The sequence below is a fragment of the Eretmochelys imbricata genome, chromosome 3 (genome assembly GCF_965152235.1).
Source record: "Eretmochelys imbricata isolate rEreImb1 chromosome 3, rEreImb1.hap1, whole genome shotgun sequence".
Classification (NCBI taxonomy): domain Eukaryota; kingdom Metazoa; phylum Chordata; order Testudines; family Cheloniidae; genus Eretmochelys; species Eretmochelys imbricata.
The window spans coordinates 106,037,300-106,052,572 of record NC_135574.1 but is presented as its reverse complement, the minus strand read 5'-3'; the positions used below and the strand labels follow the sequence as shown (position 1 = coordinate 106,052,572).

The 15,273-nt window shown below is 39.6% G+C and overlaps 2 protein-coding genes across 14 annotated transcripts in view; one reads left to right on the top strand and one right to left on the bottom strand.

Annotated features, from left to right (window-relative positions):
* The window catches only part of REPS1 (RALBP1 associated Eps domain containing 1), a 106,644-nt gene that overhangs the window by 88,356 nt on the left and 3,015 nt on the right, over positions 1–15,273 (top strand). For 6 of the 9 annotated variants that reach the window (XM_077813133.1, XM_077813136.1, XM_077813131.1 and 3 more), the window contains 7 exons: positions 2,390–2,462; positions 5,252–5,370; positions 7,886–7,950; positions 11,427–11,612; positions 12,275–12,370; positions 12,949–13,097; positions 13,824–13,929. In XM_077813133.1, the coding sequence (XP_077669259.1) occupies positions 2,390–2,462; positions 5,252–5,370; positions 7,886–7,950; positions 11,427–11,612; positions 12,275–12,370; positions 12,949–13,097; positions 13,824–13,929 (794 nt within the window). The remainder of the gene's footprint in view (positions 1–2,389; positions 2,463–5,251; positions 5,371–7,885; positions 7,951–11,426; positions 11,613–12,274; positions 12,371–12,948; positions 13,098–13,823; positions 13,930–15,273) is intronic. The other 3 variants (XM_077813132.1, XM_077813130.1, XM_077813137.1) reach the window with 2 other exon arrangements.
* The window catches only part of LOC144262830 (coiled-coil domain-containing protein 28A), a 72,925-nt gene continuing 67,789 nt past the window's right edge, over positions 10,138–15,273 (bottom strand). For 4 of the 5 annotated variants that reach the window (XM_077813119.1, XM_077813121.1, XM_077813124.1 and 1 more), the window contains 2 exons: positions 13,758–14,877; positions 10,138–11,066 (listed from right to left, as the gene is read on the bottom strand). The gene's annotated coding sequence lies outside the window, so the exon portion shown is untranslated. The remainder of the gene's footprint in view (positions 11,067–13,757; positions 14,878–15,273) is intronic. The other variant, XM_077813122.1, reaches the window with a different exon arrangement.

Sequence of the window (15,273 nt, the reverse complement as noted above, 5' to 3'; positions counted from 1 at the left end):
TAAGCAGTGCTGCATGAGAGAAGCTTTCAGTAAGAAATTTTGAATCCATTACTTATTTAAATTAGGTTAAATTCTGGTTAAATCATGTAGGCTTTTGCTATTGGCTTTAAGAAATTCTAGAATCATCAGATGTAGGAGACATAGAAGATTTGCAGACCAGACTGCCATCCCAGGATATGCTGGAATACACTGGGGAATGGGATGGTTGGTTATGAAGAAGCTGGTGATCTGCACCTAGTAAACAGACCTCTAGAACACAGCTTCTTTCCTCCCTGAACTGGCTGTTACCTACCTGAAAATAAAGTTGTTCTCTCTCTGGGAATACACTCCTGCAGTACTTCCCTTTTAGAAAGTTTTACTCAGACCAGTAGAAAACTAGCATTACTGACAGAATTAGGAAAAAATCTGAATTCGGAACAATGTGCAAGAGAGGACTTTTGCAGAGTTGTTTCCCCATCCTTGCAGGAGTTACTCACGCTCCTCCAGTGTCATCAAGGGAAGGGAAGTGAAGTACTGTTGCAATTAATTGTATAATGCCCAAATTGCCTTATCCAAACATATTTAGAAGAAACCATCCTATTACAAAAAAGTCCAGTAACTTTCTGTTGGAGTGATAAAGCAAGTTTCTTGCCCAGAGAGGTTTACCATCCTTTACTAAGAGATGGTAAAGCTGACTTCTAGGGTGCTCAGGGCACTCTGCCTCCATATTAGCAGCAACATAAAGGTTTTAATTTTCCTTTCAATGAACATTTTTAAGGGTTCTAGAATATATTACTAGCCAGAGTTTGCCAGGAACTCCTGTTTTTTGGAGCTATACTGTAACCTTTTGTCCTGAGCTCCAGAGGTCTTGGATATAATGTGGGGCCTACACATATTCTGTAGAGCCAAAACATTAGGTTTTCTTAAAGTCCTATTGAATCCATCCTGTTACTCAGCCAAGAATTCTTTTTAACTTACTCTTATTCGTGAAAGATACTATAGGAAATCCAGACCCATGCCAATGAGATAGGTGGGATTTTATTCTACATGCTTCCTGGTAATTAAAGATGAGGAAACTTCTGTGTGTCATGGATCTCAGGGACCCAAATTGGTTTTTTGGCCAGAGAAATTCTAGATATGCATGAACTCTTCTAAATTAATACTGATGCTTTAAATGGTAGATGGAAAAAGATTTGAGCTATAAACAGGACATTGTGGATCTCTTTACCTGTTCTTCACCAGCTTCTTGACCTATGAGATTAATTTAGACTAACTTCATCCAACTGCATTTTTCAGTTACTTTGGCATCTCATGAACCAGTGTCACTGTATCACCTTCTTTTCAGGTTCTTGTGGGTATTGACTCTTTTTTGGAAGCCCTTTGTGTCATAAGAGATTAATATATTCTGCCAAAGATACTAACTAACTCAAAAGGAGACTTCATTATCTGAGACTCAGTTTTCTTAGATGGGCATCCACTTTTCTGACTGCAATAACCTCAGGTCATAGCGAGTCTCATGCTGTAGTGATTATCGACTAAACCATGCTTCCCCAGAATGAAGCCGTGGTATGGGCTCATCTGAGATTCCCCTCAAGATGGTGATGGAATTCCACCTTAATGAGCCAGTTTTGCCAGTTTGTTCCACCTCCACATTCACATGTGAGAGCCTTTCTGTCTGCTTGAGAAGTTTTTAGTGGTTCTACTCTGAGCTACTTAGATCCTGACAGTCAACCCAACTTGACAAATTCCCAAGGCAGTGCTATCACGTAAGAGGATTGTATCTAAATATTTCTGTGGTTGCATCTCACATGGCTGCAAATTGGCTAGCCTAAAGCTGGAAACCTATGTCAAAGTTCATTCAGTCCAAGACATAGCTGCTGCCCTGCTCAGATACATGTCAGGGCAGTTACATGGTACTGATCTCTATATGTCTTACAAAGGTTTTGATTGATTTGGCCTCTAAGAAGGAATTCTGCTTCAAGGCCTCCATCCTGCAAAAATTGTTCACAAAATAGAGGAATCTCTACTCATTAACTGCTTGTTTTTGTCTTGTGATGTATTTTAAAAGGTTCTGAAGTGATAAGTCTGATTCTTAGGTCTTACTCAATCTTTTTAAAACAAAATACACCAACTAGTTCACATAGTTGGCATTGTCTTTTTTCTGCCAATGACTGTATTACTGTTAATTTCTTTGGGGACTTTCAGTTACTTTGACTCAGGGTTTAGAATCCTGCCCAGATGGTATCTTACAGGGAAGTACAACAGTAAGGTACATATTTCTTTTTTGGACTTGAAATCTTTTCTATTGCTGCTTAGGTAATATAACCTGTTGCTGTTTTTAGCATAATTAAATTTTGATAAATTAACACTACAAAAATGAAAATGAAATTTTGTACTTTCATTCTACCAGCAGATGGTTACAGCAGTTCAGACTCCTATACTTCAGATCCAGAACAGATTGGAAGCACTGTAACTCGGCAACGGTCAGTAGAGTAGTAACAGAAGAAATATTAAAGGTTATAAAACACACCTTCCCCCTCCCAAATGATCTTTCTGGCTGTTTAATAGCTAGCATTTGAAAGGGCAAATAAAGATTTATGGTGGCCATTATTTTAACAATCAAAAGTGGAGGCAACCTGTTCCCTAGTGTTATATGGGAGAAGTGTTATATGGGAGAAGTGTATCAGTCTGCCCTTAATATGTGTAAAATTTCTGGTGCAGCAGAACAATACTGCTTGATTAAAGTGGCAAGCCTAGAATTGGCTGATCAGCTATTACTCCATGTTCGATCATGAGAACATTCTACTTCATATATAGGGTTCCTTCTGAAAAACAAGAATGCATAAGCAGTTGGTTGTCACCTAGCATACAGCCAGTTTCTTTGGTTTAGAAGTCTGCAGTGGTTATTTATAGATATGGTTCTCTGGTTGCATCTCCAAGTGCTTTTGAGGATAGGAATAAAATTCAAAATGATCTGGATAAACTGGAGAAATGGGTCTGAAGTAAATAGGATGAAATTCAATAAGGACAAATGCAAAATACTCCATTTAGGAAGGAACAGTCAGGTGCACACAAACAAAATGGGAAATGACTGCCTAGGAAATAATACTGCAGAAAGGGATCTGGGGTCATAGTGGATCACAAGCTAAATATGAATCAACAGTGCAATACTGTTGCAAAAAAAGCAAACATCATTACGGGGTGTATTAGCAGGAGTTTTGTAAGCAAGACACGAGAAGTAATTCTTCCTCTCTGCTCTGCACTGATTAGGCCTCAACTGGAGTACTGTGTCCAGTTCTGGGCACCACATTTCAGGAAAGATGTGAACAAATTGGAGGAAGTCCAGATAATAGCAACAACAATTAAATGTCTAGAAAACATGACCTATGAGAGAAGATTGAAATAATTGGGTTTGTTTAGTCTGAAGAGAAGACTGAGGCGGGACATAAGTTTTCAAGTACATAAAAGGTGGTTACAAGGAGGAGGGAAAAAATTGTTCTCGTTGTCCTATCCTCAGAGGTTAAGCAGCAATGGGCTTAAATTGCAGCAAGAGTGATTTAGGTTGGACATTAGGGAAAACTTCCTAACTGTCAGGGTTGTTAAGCACTGGAATAAATTACGTAGCAAGGTTGTGGAATCTCGGTCTGAGATTTTTAAGCGCAGGTTAGACAAACCTAAGGATGGTCTATATAATACTTAGTCCTGCCTTGAGTGCAGGGAACTGGATTAGATGATCTTGATAGGTCCCTTCTGGTCCTACTATTTTATGATTTACGAAATAAGAACATCATATATAAAAGAGGTTATTAAAAGCCCTGAAAATCTAGCTGGGGGTGGGCAGCGCTTTGTACAATAGGACTGGAAATCAACGTTGCTGTTTAACAGCATAGGATCAGTTTCAAAGTTATACCTTAAAACTAAAATAATTAGTGACTTCATGTAGTAAACATTATTAAAACTGTTTACAAACCCTTTTTGGTTATTTTATTAACTTGTAGTACAACAGGTGGGAAAGTGTTTTCCAGTCTTACTTAATTGCAAAGCTGATTCTTTGTCTACTTTTATATAAATCTTTACATTACTGAGATGGTGGTTTTTGTTGATATAGCCATAGTCACTTGAGGAGGTGATGTTGCTACACGGACAGGAAAAACGCCTTCCGTCAGTGTAGGCTGCATCTACATTGCAGGGTTATGCTGACATGGCCTCTGTAGTATAGACTCACCCCCAAGTTTCTTTTTTAATTAAATGAGTGCACCAAAAGTACTCTAGACAAAAAATCTCATTCAGCTAGTACTACAGCAACATAAAACTTCATCTCTTTAACCTCATTCTGAGTTTGGGCTTATTTTGTTTTACATCAGATTTCCCCTAAATCAAGGGTTATCAAACTGGGGATTGTGACCTCTCGGGGTTGCGAGACCCCAAGTCTTGCTATGCCTCCAGCATTTATAAGAGGGTTAAATGTTTAAAAAGTGTTTTTAATTTATAAAGGGAGTCATACTCAGAGGCTTGCTATGTGAAAGGCGTCACCAATACAAAAGTTTGAGAAGCACTGCCTAAAAGGTGTAAGTCTTTGCAGGATCTGCATTTGTGTTTGGATCTTGACATTACTAATATGTCTTGCTTCATACAAAATAACAAAACGCCCAAGGATAAGGGCAGTATTTCTCAAGATCCTAAACAAATGCACTAGGTAATAGAAACTTCAGATGGAAGAGCTAGCACTCACATCTGCAAACATACACTGAGACTTCCTCAGCTTGATCATGCTCAAGGCTGACTTGTATATGAGTGAGGCAGAACCACTGGAAATTCCGTTTTCTTTAACACCATCCCACTTAACAGTAGAAAGCAATTCCTATTCAGGCTATTGACAGAAACTTGCATGTTTGACAAAAGTCCTGATCATAATGGCTTCCAGTCTAGGTTGGATATTGCATACCTTCTCCTGAATTAACACTTAGGATGTCTACTGTCAGACACTATAAGCTTCCACAAACGTTACAGTAGGTAATGAGTGCAATAAGGAGGGCTAATATGCATTTTGAAGAGAAAATAAAGGTATAAAAACAAGAAATTCAGTTATCAGAAGCAGGAAACACCAGTTTCTTGCTTTAAAAAGTAAATTTGGCTGGGGAAAAAGGAGCTGATGGCAGCTATTAATCTTGAAACAAGATGTCTTCATATAGATGTTTTGGGTTGCACTTTCCAATTGAATTTCTACGGTTCTGGGCGTCTAAGCCTCTACAGAGGTTTACTTGTTTTGCAGGTCACATTCAGGAACATCTCCAGACAACACGGCACCACCCCCACCTCCTCCTAGGCCTCATCCTTCACATTCTCGATCATCATCTTTAGATATGAACAGATCCTTTACAGTTACTCCAGGTAGGTACATTATATGTCCATGTGTTTGCTACTTTGTTTAGTACATATTTATCTTAACACTTTCTTCAGAGAAATTTTTTTAACTTTATTTTTAAATAGACAGCATTAGGTTTGAAGTGAAAGGCTGAAAGGGTTAAATCTGCTGATTGCTTTTATTGAAATGTAGACTCCCTTTTAAAGGAAAACAGTGGCTCAATCAACAACTTAATTAAAACAGTAAGTTCCTAAATAAAGTGTCAGTACATGAGGCAGTGTCGTCAAGTGGATAAACAAGAGCATGGGAGCCATGAACCCCAGTGACCCAAATGAGGACTCCACATTTCAAATTGAAAGTGCTCCAAATTCAAAAGTGCTCAAAAGTAGGAGTTTGTGACAGATGCAGATTCAGATGCAAAAGGATGGTAATAGATTTATAGCCTCAGAAGATTTTTAAAGGTAACTTACTGTTTTATTGACAGAGATGCTGTCTTTATAATTTCAGCTCATGATCTTAAAGTACTGTACAAAGGTTTTTCTGCTGGGGAAAAAACTGAGGTGTAGAGAAGTTTACATAACAAACTAATGATGTGAGGAGTAGAACGCAAGTCTGATTCTCAGTCTCTTGCTCTGTGCTTTTGCCAATTTTGTGTTTGATCAAAGAGGCCACAGTATTGTAGCCTTCTCTGTAGTCATGGTTTGATTTAACCAATTGCTCGCCCCAAGATGAGGGCTTACACCTACTTTAATCTGTGAGAGTTCAGCCCACAAGATTGACTATAGCAGAGAAGTTTATCAACAGAAGGGGGACCCCACGGTGCACAACAGAAGCTATCTAGTGCTCTTTCTACAATAATTTCTCTTAATAGTGTGACAGGGTCGGACCAGATGGCTACAGGAGAGTGATAGAAGGCAGATATTTTAGCCCCAGGTTAAGTATGTCCCTTTTCCCTGGGTAAGGTAACAGGGAAGGTTACAGAACAGTCAGGAACTTTCTGGAAACAATTAAGGCAGACAGGCTGATTAGAACACCTGCAGCCAATCAAGAAGCTGCTAGAATCAATTAAGGCAGGCTAATCAGGGTACCTGGGTTTCAAAAAAGGAGCTCACTTCAGTTTGTGGTGTGTGTGCGAGGAGCTGGGAGCAAGAGGCGCAAGAAGCTGAGAGTGAGAAGGCGTACTACTGGAAGACTGAGAAGTACAAGCATTATCAGACATCGGGAGGAAGGTCCTGTGGTGAGAATAAAGAAGGTGTTGGGAGGAGGCCATGGGGAAATAGCCCAGGGAGTTGTAGCTGTCACACAGCTGTTACAGGAGCCACTGTAGACAGCTGCAATCCACAGGGCCCTGGGATTTCCCCCCATCCCTTCATCCCCCCAACTCCCTATTTGATACCGGAAGAGTTGAACTGGACTGTGGGTTCCACCAGAGGGGAAAGTCTCTGGCCTGTTCCCCGATCCACCAGGTGGATCATCCACTAGGGGATTGTTGTTCTTCCTTTCCCCATGCTGGCCAGTGATGAGGCTAACTGAGTGAATGGCAGATTTGAGCCACGAAAGTGGCCAAACTGAGGGCTGCTGTGAACCTCTGAGGCGAGAAAATCTGTCAATAAGCGCAGGACCCACCAACGTAGAGTAGGAACTTTGTCACAATAGCCAACCATACAATACACACTGCAGTCTGGTAAAGGAGACACCAATTCAGGACGTGTAATATTTGGATTACTCATATCATGTCTTGGTGAAAAACAAGTGTTAATCACCATCAGTGGTAGTCATGCTGATGTCTCTTCTCTCCTCCCCCCTTCCTCCTCCCCCTCCCCCACAAATAGGGGCACAGGCCAGGGTATAGCTTTTATGATGCTTTACACTGACAGCCACTGGACTTCATACATATTTAGGAAGCTTTTTACCCCTTTTCATTATTTGAATTTTCACTCCCCGCTGCTTTTGGGGTGCCTTGTTTTTCATAGGCTAATTCGTTAGTTCTCATACTCATTAACGTTTGTCATCTTATCACCATAGTAACAGCAACATTAAGGAAGTTTCTAACAGTTCACCCTGGCCACCAACAGTTATCTTGTGGTGTCAGCTAATCCCTAGTAGACATTATTATCCAAACTCAGCAATTATTTTTAAAACATCAGGATATCTCAAACAGAAACAAGCTTGGCAGGCTTATCATCAATTTACTTATACTAACTTACCTTTGTAATATAGCTAACTCATCTTAAGGCCTAATTTGGCTATGCCTGAGACCTGTAGGCTGTATGTTGCGACATTAATTAATACTTATATTTTACCTCTGTATCTTAAATATAGCTGACACCTTTTATCCTTGGCTACAGTATAATTGTGGCATGTCACTCACTGAAAAACAGTCCTGGTTATGTTACCTTATGCGCAGATAACACGGCTTATTTTCATGTTAGCAGAGTGGAAAACTAAATACATGTTCATCATATTTGCAATGAGCATGTCCTAACATATGGAAATAGCCCTGTCATCCAACTGTCATTCAGAACCTATGTCTCTTCACAGGACAGCAACAAGCTGGAGTTGTTGCCTACCCTCCTGCAGTGCCTCCAAGACCACCACCCTCACAGGTGAAGTTGACTTATTCTGTGACAATTTTTTAAAAAATTAAATAGTGTATATAATTCTTTGCCCAAGTACAATCTTTCAGTCTGTTGAATTTTTAACTTTGCTTTAAAATATGTGCAGCAAGTAAGCACATAAGGCTGGTCTTTTGGAAACATTGGGGGGTATGAATGTGTACGAGAGCTTTCAAGCCTAGGCTTCTGCCACCTTGCAGGGCTTCCCCAGAAAGATGAGGACCTGCTCCTAGGGAAGCAATGGACTAAACGGAGACCTGAAGTACTTTTCTCCTGAGGTCAATGGGAAGTGTCTCTGGTCCAGGAGCCACATGGGAGGTGGGGAGCGGCAGAAACTTACAAACTTTTGGACACCATCCCCAGAATAATTCCTGGGTAGCAGTACAGAAATATGCTATACAACTACTGGGTCGTGAGTTGGTGGGTGGTGAGACAGACACCCCTTGGCAAAGGTCCCCTGTTCTTTGTGAACTCTCACCTGAAACCTGACAAACTCACTGCACCAAACATATGTCTGACAGGATACTTACCTTACATGTTACTCTTCCTGGATATCTACAGAAAGCATGTAACTTGTCAAGACTCAAACTTATTGAGATGTATGTACGGGTAATATCTGTGGAATAATGTATTTATCTAAAGTATGCTTTACGGACTCGGAGTAGAAATTAGTCATCTGAGTGTGTCTCGATGATCCATTCAAGCAAGAGGGAGTTGCTAATCAGTCCCTAGTCAGCTGGCTAGGCATTGCAAGGTTCTATTGTCGATCCTTGCCACATCCCAAAACAGTCAATGGAAAACCATGAGAGACCATGACAAACAATCAAAACCATTTAAAGGTAGAAAAGAAACTCTACAACAAGGCAGGAATTCACCCAGCCTGTTTTCAGTATGACATAGAGCTTGTCTACACTACAGGTGACTTTGGTATACTTTACGTAACTCAGGAGTATGAATAATCCACATGTAAGTTGTATTAACCTAAGCACCGGTATAGACATTGCTATGTTGGCGGGAGAGCTTCTCCCACCAACATAGCTACTGCCTCTCACCGAGGCAGGAGTTAAGCTCTCCCGTCAGCTTAGAGCATTTCCACCACAAGTGCTGCGTCAGTGCAGCTGCACTGCTGTAAGTGCTGTAGTATAGAGAAGGGCACTGTGGCTCCATCACTGAGGAAATCCCTTAAGGAGCAGGGAGCTTCCATGAAAGCGTTCATCCTGGTTCTGGTGAAATTCGCCAGCTTTGAGCAATGGGCTCAACTTTGAGGGGGCAGCCTACTTTATTATATATGAAAGGTAAATTGATAAGTGTAAACTCGGGTTTGCATTTAAGGATTCTGTTTCGTGTTGTAAGCAGTTACCATGATCACTTTCTCACTAGTTAAATCGTTATTCTTTCTTCAATAAACCTACTTTTGTTTTATTATAAGTGCTCACAAGTGTTGTATTGACAGTAGTGGTGGTTTAAGGTAAAACTGGTAAATTATGGTACACTGCACCTTTGATTGCAGAGCATCTGAAATTTCTGTGATCAGTCAATATTGGGCTGTATCACAGGGGAATGAGTCAAAGAGACTCAGGGATTGCAGTGCACATATTGTTAACCTGCCTGGCGAAGGAAGAGCTGTCACCATCAGGGAGCTGTCACCCAGCTACCACAAGAAAAGACTCTTTCTTTCTCATTGGAGGCAAGGGTAACAAAGGTGACTCATAGCTCTGGGTACCCTGAGAACCGTCACAGGTGGCATGTACAGTTTTAAGTGCTATGAAATTTTTGCTCACATTCATGTCCCCAGAACCTTGCTTTGCGGAAATTACTCACTTCCCTCTTCCTATTAGGGGAGTGCCTAAGTAACCATCTTAGGCAAAAGTGTGGGTTGACCCTGACTGGCTAAAACATTTTTTTAAAGCGTGTAGACAGGGGTTTACCACAAGTGCCAAGTGGTGTCTAAAAATGTGTTAAGATGTGTTGGCTAACACATTTAAAATATCACCTATTCTTCTAGTGTTCACAGGGTCCCACTTAATACATGGAGTTTTGCAACTACCCCATGAAGTTTTTTGGTGACACAATACAAAGTCCTATTTAGTTAGCTGCAGGGGTTGCCTCATGATTATAGCTAACATCAGGATCAAATATAACCTAAATATTTAAAATGGGTTCTATGTTAAATTCATGCTAGTTCACATCAGAATTTTTAATCAAAAAAACCCTGCCTTCATGCATAACCTTAATTTTAAAAACACAATTTAAAAACTTTTTGATGTGCACTTTGTCATGTTATTTATTAGCATGTCACAGTAGGAAAAGGTTTTATCTACTTTACTGCCAGCCACCCACCTTACTTTAAATATTAAAGTACATTAACCTTGAGACTGGGATAGAGGATGGAAGAAAAAGAGACTTCAGTTTGCCTTCCCCAAAGTGACAAGCTACTCTTCTAGAAGTAGCAGTTTGTGAGCCTCCAGCCACTTATTATATCAGTAAATATAAACTGGGAGTCATTCATTATCCTTAGTTTTTGTTTTTCTTATAGGAATTGAGTTGGAAGTGGTTGTTGCAAACTAATCCTAAAAGAATGCTTAACTTCTTAGAGATGACACAGAAAAGGGGTCAAAAAGTCTTATTAATCCTAAAATAAATTGTTGATAAACATGTATATTCAGAATAGGAGACAATATAAAGGTTATACTTCCCCTAATAATTATCCTTCATATTTCTGCTTCTTAGGGGAGAATGTTGTATAATTCCCAAACTATTTTAAAAACAAAAGGTTAAAATTAACAAGCTGTACGCTAAAAAGCCACAAGGTACATCCAGGAGCGCTTTAAATGATTGGTATGCCACTTCTATGCTTGAAGGTACTCTTCCGTTGGCATCAAACACTACAACACTCCCAAGCAATGGACCAACATTTTGCTCCAGCACACCCTGGTATTGCTGCATGGTTTCTCCTCTCACACTGTTCAATTCTGAATTGTTGTGTAGCCTTTAGGTTCCAATATTCCATCTGCCTTTTTTGTCTTTCACCTTCCTGCTGTTTCAGTTTTGCTCCACAAGAGCAGTTTGGAGGAAGGATAGATTTTATCCATTCAAAGAGAAGTACACTTGGAAAAATGGAAAACAAAACAGTTTAGGTGAAAGGAAAGAAGTTTAACTTTACCACTGATAATTTTTGTACCATTGATAATGGGCTACCAAAGTGTTCTGCCCCTTGTTACAAATGTTGTAGTCATTTTGTACTTGTATGGTAAGAAACATGTTTGTTCTAGTGACAGGATAGAAACTTCCAAGCATTATTAAAAGTCTAAACAAAGGCAGTAACTTCTGCAGTAATACATTAAACAATTGTCCTTGGTTAGCATTCTTGCATAAACTCTTGTTTGGACAAGATTTTGCTCCTATGTTATGTCAGTTATTTCAAGAACACAGTATTAGTAATTACTGTCATCTTTGTTTTGCTATAGGGTGCAGGTCCTCATGTGCATCGCCCAGTGGATGCTGAAAGCCTAATAGCTCATACCAGTACCTCACCTCAGCAAATACCAGAACAGCCAAATTTTGCAGACTTCAGCCAGTTTGAGGCATTTGCTGCATCAGGTGTAAATGAAGAGGAGGAGGATGAAATTGAAACACATTCAGAAGTCTTGCAGGTCAGTGTAAATGGATATATTGTAGACCACTTAGTGTTATACACTGGTGTACCCTGTTAGTTATACCCAGTAGACCCTGCATAAATCACTTCCTGCGCCTGTTTCCCTGTCCACTGTTTGTCCAGTCTATAAACTCTTTTGGGCAGGTACAATCTTATTGTGTGTGTTTTTGTATAATGCCTAGCATTATAATGGGGCCCTGATCTTTGTTGCGGGCCTTTGAGTTACTATAGTATAAATAATATGTAACATCTGATTTAGATCAGAAGAGTTTCAAATAAGTTTTTATTATTTGGTCGTCTCTTTATACTGAGGTTAGCTCCGGTAGCAAGAGGTTATAATTTAGGGTCCAGCAATCCTCTCTTGTTGCTGCCTCTCATGAAATGTAACTTTCCTTCATGTCTCTGATGTGATCTTATTGCAGATCAGAAATAGTGAGAGTAGTGCGGCTAGGATGGTGCTGGTAGTCAGCTACAGCCCTGTCTCTCCATCCCTGAGCCTTTAAAGAGGACTTGGTTTCACATAAGAGACTTGACAATGTAAACTCTGTTCGTATAACGGAGAACATACCAGTCTGACATACCTGGCTATCATCCTAATTGTTACAGAATTAAATATCTGCGTAACAATACAGTGTTTCTAAACTGTCTCATTCTCTGTAGGTTGAAAAACCCTCTGACTCTGCAGGCTCCCTTAGAGTCTCCAAAACAGATGCCAGAGTTGAAGAGAAGGCAGCTGGTAGTGTCCCTGTTAATGCGGTACGTAAAATGAAATTTAAGGGGAAAGTGTAGGTTTTAACACATAGAAGAATGTGTATTAGAACAGTTGCCAGTTAGTGACTGCTACACCTGAGTTTGCAGAAGCTTCCATTTGAAAACTCCGTTTTCAAATGCTCAGAACTTCTTGGAATATTTACATTTTTGGCTAAAATATTACATGCTTGCTGGGCTGTTTGCATCTAAAATTATGACAGTAAAGGCTCACTTTAATGAAGCTAGATTGCTTACATGTAATGATCAGGTTGTTACCAAAATTGATTCTTAAAGGGGTTATTTTTAGGATTTTAGTCCATGGGGAACAGATGGCCGGAGCAGTTACTTTATATATATAAAATTATACCCCAAGGTCAATTACTACTCCCTTGAGATGAGTTATTCTCATGCAGTTTTTCTGATGCTGCCTGAGAGAACTCAAGTAGACCTTGACAATGAGTCAATGTCTCAGAACTTGTACAGTAAATAAATTAGTTTCTCAGAAAGTTTTGCACAGACAGTTGATTTGAGCAGAAATGTAATTCACTGAGATGTTTGCTTATGGGCTGCCTTTTGCCTCCCAGGGGAAAGGCACCACCCCTCTTGCTCCACCACCAAAGCCTATTCGCAGAAGGTTAAAATCGGAAGATGAGCTGAGACCTGAAGCTGAGGAGAATACACAGAAAACAGGTGTCATAGCTGCTGTTCTTGCTTCACAGCCATCTATCCCTAGGTAACCCAGGATGAGTATGAATACGTCTAATATTGGGAAGTTCACATTTAAACAGCAAATAAAACTGTTAGCTTACGGAAGAGCTACAAGAGATTTACAATGTGTTGAATAACTGTTTGTGGCTGTAAATCATATATATAAAACTACTGAGAGAGTCAACATAAATGTTAAAGGTTTTTTAATTAGATCCTCCCAAAAAATGTCCCGAGTAGTGTTGAGAGATACCTAATAAGGCACTCCAGTTGTCTGGATGAAAAACTTACTAACGTTTTGCAAAATACATTGACTATCAAAAGTGCTGTGTAAATGTTAATGTTGTATTGTTAATTTTAAATAAAGTTGGTGAGTATGGATGGTCTTGAACTTTACCCTCAAGTCTATGCAAAACACAATCAAATTAAATTAAAGTCAATCTGGCATTGTATCAGTAGTCTGGAAGGTGTAAATTTATTATAGCAATTTAAAAATGTAATTCATTGTATTTGTTCTGTAGGAAACGGGTATGCAAAGCTTTTGTGCAAACAAGGCTAGTGTACTATGTGTTCTAGTCTGTAGAAAGGAAAATAAGTTGGAAGAATCACTAAATTATGTAAAAAAGTGTCCTCTGTACAGCTCTTGCTGAACACTTTAAATAGGGACTAAGGAATTGAATATACTTACCAAAGTTATTTCTTGGAGTGCTTGGCAGTGAAAAGACTTCTAAAAAACACTTTAATATATCCTCAGGTCCGTGGGGAAAGACAAGAAGGCAATTCAGGCATCAATTAGACGCAATAAGGAAACAAACACTGTTTTGGCCAGATTGAATAGTGAATTACAGCAACAGTTAAAGGTAATACCATCATTCTCTTTGTATGTCAGTTTCTGAGAAGTAAGTGTGTGCACATGTGTAGGCTGAGATAGCATAGTGATGGGGCCATTTAAGTACCGAGATAGAGAACTGTGTACATTAACACACACATTGTATATGGGCGAGGGCATAGGAGATAGCTATTTAAAATGTTAAGCTGTTTTTATACGTAAGCGAATAACTGGCTAGGCACTAGTACTGCTGAAAAGGATCTGTGGATAACATAGTGGATCATAAATTAAATATGAGCCAGCAATGTGGTATGGTTGTGAAAAAGGCTAATATTCTGGGGTGTATTAATAGTGTTTTATATAAGACATGGGAGGTAATTGTCTCACTGTACTTGACACTGATGAGGCCTCAGCTGCGGTACGGTGTCCACTTTTGGGCACCACGTTTAACGAAATGTGACCAAATTGGAGAAAGTCTGGGGGAAAGCAACAAAAATAAGTGTAGGAAACCTGACCTATGAGGAAAAGTTAATAAACAAATAAAACAAAAACACCTAAGCATGTTTAGTCTTGAGAAAAGATTTGGTGAAGAGATCTGATAAGTCTTCAAATATGTTATAAAGAGGGCTGTTATAAAGAGGAAGGTGACTGAGTATTTGTTCTCCATGTCCACTGAAGGAAGGATAAGTAGTAATCATCTTAATCTGCAGCAAGAGAGATTTGGGTTTAGTATTAGCAAAAACTATATAAGGATAGTTAAGCACTGGAATAGGCTTCAAAGAGAGGTTATGGAATCCCTGTCATTGGAGGTTTTTAAGAACAAGTTGGACAAACACCTGACAGGGATGATCTAGGTATACTTTGTCCTGCCTCAATGCAGGAGGCTGGAGTAGATGACCTCTCAAGGTCCCTTTCAGCTTTACATTTCTATGAGTCTGATTACAGGAGATAGCTGTTTGCAATGTGCTCTTGTGGAACTCTGAAAATAGAAAGGACAAGAAAATTAGTTTGTGTTGAAGTGTTTCTACAAGATGCCTTCTTGTTTCTAATTATCTTGATATTACTAATTAACATGCTGTTAAGTATAGCAAAAATAAGACTAGAAGAATTATTAACTTGTACACTTAATATCACTGTTCTGAGATGAAGGTACAGTAACTCCTCACTTAGTCGTCCCAGTTAACGTGGTTACGTTGCTGATCAATTAGAGAACATACTCCTTTAAAGTTGCGCAATGCTCCCTTATAGTGTTTGGCAGCTGCCTGCTTTGTCCACTGCTTGCAGAAAGAGCAGCCCATTGGAGCCAGCTGGTGGGGGCTTGGAACCAGGGTGGACCAGTAGCCCCCCTATCAGCTCCCTGCTCCCCTAAGTTCCC